This window comes from Eulemur rufifrons, chromosome 2 (assembly GCF_041146395.1).
Source record: "Eulemur rufifrons isolate Redbay chromosome 2, OSU_ERuf_1, whole genome shotgun sequence".
In the NCBI taxonomy this organism is placed as follows: Eukaryota; Metazoa; Chordata; class Mammalia; order Primates; family Lemuridae; genus Eulemur; species Eulemur rufifrons.
Window position 1 is genome coordinate 125,902,230 of NC_090984.1, and position 6,000 is coordinate 125,908,229.

General features: G+C 65.0%; 1 protein-coding gene across 4 annotated transcripts in view; it reads left to right on the plus strand.

The window, feature by feature from the left end:
• PACS2 (phosphofurin acidic cluster sorting protein 2) overlaps window positions 1-5,475 on the plus strand; it is a 64,278-nt gene extending 58,803 nt beyond the window's left edge. For 3 of the 4 annotated variants that reach the window (XM_069490862.1, XM_069490857.1, XM_069490868.1), the window contains 6 exons: window positions 452-494; window positions 1,740-1,782; window positions 2,278-2,413; window positions 3,142-3,368; window positions 3,657-3,770; window positions 4,726-5,475. In XM_069490862.1, coding sequence (XP_069346963.1) covers window positions 452-494; window positions 1,740-1,782; window positions 2,278-2,413; window positions 3,142-3,368; window positions 3,657-3,770; window positions 4,726-4,844 — 682 coding nt within the window. In that variant the 3' untranslated portion in view covers window positions 4,845-5,475. Of the gene's footprint in view, window positions 1-451; window positions 495-1,739; window positions 1,783-2,277; window positions 2,414-3,141; window positions 3,369-3,656; window positions 3,771-4,725 lie in introns of those variants that run through there. The other variant, XM_069490874.1, reaches the window with a different exon arrangement.
• The last annotated feature ends 525 nt before the right edge of the window (window positions 5,476-6,000 follow it).

A 6,000-nucleotide genomic window follows, 5' to 3' on the forward strand; every position in this document is an offset into this window, starting at 1 on the left:
CTGGCGCTGACGTTACCCAGATCGTCTGGGAGAAAACCTCCACGTCCCGGCTTTGGGGCGGCCAACCTCAGGCACTGCAGAAGGCCCAGACTGTTCCAGGAGTCCGAGGGGCGCAGGCACCGGGCCCTTCTCCCTGCTGTGCAGGGAGTGACGGGCTGGTGGGGCCCAAGCAGTGGCCCTGAGCCTCAGGGAGCAGGGAGACGCAATTCCTTCCCGCCCCCTCCCCCGGCCCCCAGCTGCCGGCCTCCCTGGGTCCCGTGTCCCGTACGGCAGTGTGTTGGAAGGATCCAGGTGTCGGTCGGGACGCCCGGCCAGGCCAGGCCGTGGGTGGGGAGGGCTGGGCCGCTGGGCCCCTGGCGAGCCCTCAGGCCGGGAGAGCGCTGCGCCCCAGGACGCTGAGAGCTTGCGGTGGGTGCGCATGGAGAGTGTAACCTCTGTTTCTTTCTCGCAGCCCTGACGAAGAGTCCTCGCAGAAGTTCATTCCCTTCGTCGGGGTGAGTACTGCGGCTCTCCTTGCTCGGGAAACCACTAACCTGCCAGACGGCTTTTGTAAGCAGCATGTTTTCGTGCTGACTTGAAGGATTCCAGGAGCTTCCTCACGAATTTGAGCTTCCGTCTTCAAGTTGGCTTCCTTCTCTGCATGGAGCGTGGGCCCAGGGGTCGTTGAAGCCCCCAGCTCTGCCCGGGCGGCCGACACGTGGGAACAGAGACCCCATCGGGTTAGGGGTGAGGGTATGGGTCTCAGCACGGCCCTGGGCGTGGGGCTCCTGGCCCAGCCCCTCAGGAGAGGAGACCTCCCTCCGCTGCCTCGTGCTGGGGTGTCCTGCAGGGGCTGCAGGGCCGGGCGCAGCTGCCTGGCCAGTTGCCCCGTCTGGGGTCGTGGCCTTAAATCTGGAGGCTTCGGTTCCGGCCCTGCGGGGGCTTCAGGGCTCCTTTCTTGCCAGCTGAGTGTCCACAGCCCGTCTCCTGCCCGTCTTTTTGTCCTGTTGTGTGTCTTTTGTTCAGCTAAGGTGTGGGCTGTGGAGCCCATCAGGCAGCCCGGCCGACAGGCCACCAGGTGGGGGCAGGGACTTAGGGCCTTAGTGTCCCCATCAGTGCACAGGGGTCTTCTGTGCACCGTGCCATGGTCGAGTCCCTGGTGCAGGGTCTGCTGGCCTCTGGGAGGGGTGAGCCCATCAAGGGCAGCCTGGCCCAGGGAGCTTGTGCGGTGCCAGCGCCTGTGCTCTCGGGCTCTCAAGACATCACCATGGGGCAAGGTCCAGCTTGTCTTTGTAGCTCACCTGAAATTCGCACAGCCACCTGTGGCCAGCGGCTCCCACACTGCACCTGGCAGGTCTGGGGCCCTGTCCCCACTGGCCCACAGCTTTTGGAGTGGCACCTGCCTCTGAGCCGGGCCTTGGCTGTGCCTGTCCCTCCTGCCAGCGTCCTGGTCTTGCTGGACAGCTGGGCCTGCCCAGTCACACGGGCACATGGTCTGCCACTGGGAGAGGACAGTCCCTCCTGCTGAGACCGAGCGTCCTGAGCCTGGTCTACCCCTCGTGCTGGCCTGAGCTGGACGGAGGGGGTGGGACCGGCTCCACGCCGGCAGCACCTGTGTCGTGGGCATGGTGGCCGGGCAGCTGTGGGGAGGCAGGAGCCTGCCTGCGTCTGCGCCCCGAGGCTGGAGCCCAGCCGGGTAGGGCGTGGGGGCTGGCTGACACCCCCGAGGCTGCCACCAGCTGGCGCCTGTTGCTTTCTAGGTTGTGAAGGTTGGAATTGTGGAGCCGTCCTCGGCCACGTCAGGTAACCCCGTCCCACCCTGAGGCCCTCGGGTCGGGTGGTCCCAGCGCCCTCGTGGGTGCCCTGAGCCCTGGGAGCACTGTCCTCTTGTCCTGAGGACTAGCCTGGCCCTGTGGCCCGACAGCAGCCCCGTCCCTGGCCTCGCCGTGGTGCTTTTGCTCAGCACGGGGCAGCAGCCCCTGGTGGCAGTGGCCCATCGGGGGGGCCTGCTCTGGGGGGGAGTGGCTCCCGTGGTGAGGGGGGTGGCCCTGCGGGGGGTGGCCCTGCGGGGAGCAGCCGCCGTCCTCACGAGGCCCCCGCGCCAAGGCAGGCCGGGCAGCTTTCCCAGGCCGAGGAGGAGAATGTGAGACTCGCGCCTCCACACGGGCCACCTGGGGACCTGCCTTGCCAGCCTGAGGGGCTGCCTGGCCTCCCTGTCCCCTCCTGGTCCCGAGGGCCTGGGGCTGCCTGGGCAGAGCAGTGGGTGGGCTCACCCCTCCCCTGTGACTCCTCCCAAAGGAGACTCGGACGATGCAGCCCCCTCGGGCCCTGGCGTGCTGTCCTCCACCCCACCGTCCACCTCTCCCGCGGCCAAGGAGGCCTCGCCCACCCCGCCTTCCTCCCCGTCGGTGAGCGGGGGCCTGTCCTCCCCCAGGTAAAGGACCCGGAGGGGGCTCAGTTCTCTTTACTCGCCCGACCCCCCACCCCGTGCTGCTGCCTGCCTGTCATCCAGTCCCCAAGTCACGGCCCCCCGCCCCGAGGCACCTGGCTGTCGGCCCCGGGGCATGGGCAGGCGGAGGTGCTGCCTGGGCTTTGCAGGATGGCCTGGCCCGGCCAGCCGTCTCCTGCCACACAGCCAGGTGGGCTCAGGTGCCTCCCACTGAGCAGCGCTGGGCACAGAAACCACCAGTCGGGGCTTTTAAAGAAGGGGTCGAGGGCGAGAGGTACAGGAGATGGGGTCTCCAGTCCTCAGCCTTGACAGCCGTGCTCAGGCCCCCCCCAGGCCCCCAGGCCTCTGCAGCAGAACTGACCGAAACTAAGCCAAGCCGTGCACGTCCAGGGCTCGCACCAGGCTGTGCCTCTCGAGGGGCTGGATCACCTGGGCCCCCCAGACTCCCAGGGGCAGCTTGGGAGCTTGTGGGCGGCCCCTAAGCTGCCACTCTGCCTCCAGGCACCCTGCAATTTGTGCGGGACACTCCTGGGTGACCCGGACATGCAGGTGGCTCCACAGAGCCTGCTCTAAGCACCTGACTCCCCTCGGCAGACTGGGAAGTTGGGCTGGGTGCTGGCTGTCACTTGTGGCCTGTGACAGGGACAGTGACACCGCATCCTCAGGACCAGCGACTGGGGAGCATCTGTGAGCACCCCCCTCTGCCTTCCCAGCCAGGGTGTCGGTGCCGAGCTGATGGGGCTGCAGGTGGACTACTGGACGGCCGCGCAGCCCGCAGACAGGAAGAGAGATGCGGAGAAGAAGGACCTGCCCGCTGCCAAAAGCACACTCAAGTGCACCTTCCGGTCCCTCCAGGTCAGCCGGCTGCCCAGCAGTGGCGAGGCCACGGCCACGCCCACCATGTCCATGACCGTGGTCACCAAGGAGAAGAACAAGAAGGGTGAGGCAGGCCGGCGGAGTGGCAGGTGGGGGCGGATGGGCGGGCCCAGTGCAGGCAGCAGCAGGAAGTACGAGCCCCCAGGGCGCTGAGGGTCTGGGGCCACTTCCAGCCAGGGCCCCGGCAAGAGGGCAGCTCCCCCATGAGCGGGGGTCCGAGGCTGCGGCTGGCAGAGCCCCTGCAGCTCTCCCTCCCCCTCGGGCCGCTGCGCTGCCCCCGTGCCGCACAGGGGCTCTGGCCAGCCTGGCCCCGCAGGAGCAACGAGACGACGGCCAGGCCTTTTCCTCCTAGTGATGTTTCTGCCCAAGAAGACAAAGGACAAGGACGTGGAGTCCAAAAGCCAGTGCATCGAGGGCATCAGCCGCCTGATATGCACGGCCAAGCACCAGCAGAACATGCTGCGGGGTGAGCACGGGGCCCACGCGAGCATGGGCCCTCCACCCGGGGCCCCTGCGTTCTGTCTGTAAGATACAAAAGGAGACCAGAGCAGACTTGAGGTGCTTTTAAAAATTTCCCACACAGCCAGGCACAGTGGTTCATGCTTGTAATCCCAGCGCTTTGGGAGGCCGAGGCAGGAGGACCACTGAGGCCAGGAGTCTGAGACCACCTGGGCAACATAGCAAGAGCTCATCTCTACAAACCTTAAAAAACTAGCTGGGTGCACTGACAGCACCTGTAGTCCCAGGGGACTAGGAGACCGAGGCAGGAGGATCAGTTGAGTTCAGGAGTTGGAGGCTGCAGTGAGCTATGATCACACCACTGCACTCCAGCCTGGGGGACGACAGAGACCTTTTCTCAAAAAACAAAAAAACACAAAACCCCCACAGGAGCTGCCGCTGTGTGTGGTGCTGACGGCCTCGGCACACCCTGCTACGGCACTGGTGTGCAGCCAGCAGCTTTTCACATTCCGAGAAAGAATTTCTCAATCCTTTCTGCTTTTCTAAAAGATTGATTTGTGTGTTTCAGTGTTTGTAGAGAAGCTGTTCTGCAGGCAATTGATTCAGAAATGGAGCTCTCGGGGTTCTCCTTTTATTATGAGCTCAAGTCTGATGCCCTCAAGGTGGAGGCTGCCTGGCCTCCCCAGGCGGACTCTGTTTTAAGTGAGAGCGTTTGGGTGTGTGGTGCCTCATCCCGGCACCTGCCGAGCGCGGGGGGTGGATGTGGACAAGCAGCCCTGGGACCCAGGCCCACCGTGGCTGAGAAGTGGGGGGGCAGGGCACCCCCGAGGGTGTTGGTGCCTCTGGCAGCGGGCTCCTCCTCACCCTGCGCCCCAGCTGGCACGCCCACCCATCCAGGTGCTACCCTGCCAGGTGGCCGGGCAGGTCTGGCGGGCGGGCGGTCAGGCAGCCCTCTCCCGCAGTCCTCATCGACGGTGTGGAGTGCAGCGACGTCAAGTTCTTCCAGCTGGCCGCCCAGTGGTCCTCCCACGTGAAGCACTTCCCCATCTGCATCTTCGGACACTCCAAGGCCACTGTCTAGCTCCGCCCACCGAGGGGCCCGCGCAAGACGGCCGAGGGGCCCGAGTTCGGCCCCAAGGCGGCCGCTGCACCAGGAGGGCCCAGCTGCGTTTCTGCTAACATTTCAGTTTACAACAGAGACAAACACTTAAAAACACAAAGACAAACAGTCTTAAGTCTGAATGTGCTCACAACCTGGAAACTAACGGGGAGCTCCCTGCTGGGAGCCGAGTGACCGCTCTGCTTGTTAACCAGAAAGCTCCAGCGGGGGCCGGGAGGCCAGACGGACAGTGCCGAGCTTGAGTCGTGGCAGGTGTGCTGGCCTCAGGAGCCACCAGAGCCCCACCAGCCTGGGGGTCTTGCCTGCCTGTCCTGCCCTTCCTGGAAGCCAAGACGCTACTTCCTCAGGGGGCCCGGCTCAGGCACCGGCCCTGGAGCTCGGTGGCCAGATGCCGAGGAGCCCAGGGCCCACTCAGTCCCCTGATGGGGGACGTCCTGAGTAAGCCTCGGAGGCCAGTCAGCCCAGCCCTGGGCCCCGGGCCCCTGCCCGCCTGAGAGATGCCCCCAGCACCGCCCACTCGTGGTTCCCAATAAACTCCAGCCTCGTGGCGGAGGTTTTATAGTAGCAGATATTTTTAATGCTTTTAAATACATGTTATAATGTAGCTGCCAAACATGTTGCTCTTCTGAAGTCCGCTTGGGGCTGGGCAGAGCCAGCAGACGCCTGCCCACCAGCCTCACACCTTCCGGCGCCTTCTGGCTGTGCTTAATGCTTCCACGCTGCCTGGTTTAACAAGCTCAGGGCCTCCAAGGCCCTAGGTGGCCCCAGCAAGTGTCCCAGAGTCCAGCCCAGGAAACAGGCAGCTGGCGCAGGTGGAGGCCCCGCACCCGGCCGAGTCCTCCCGTGCTACCCTCGGCCCCACTGCTCTCTGGGAACGTCCAGGGCTGGCCGTGTGGGTTGAGGTTCGGGGTTGTGGTGCATGTGTGTGCACCAGGTGTGTGTGTGTCATCTGCAGGAATGATGTGGCCAGGGACGGCTTGAGCAGGGTGGCCTGAGCAGAGAGGCTGGCACTTTAGAGCAGGCTTGCAGCCACGTACCCCCTTGCCAGGTCTCACTCCTCAGAGCATTGTTTTGCTTTGCGTCACATCCTGGGTGGCACCTGCCTTCCCACACAGTG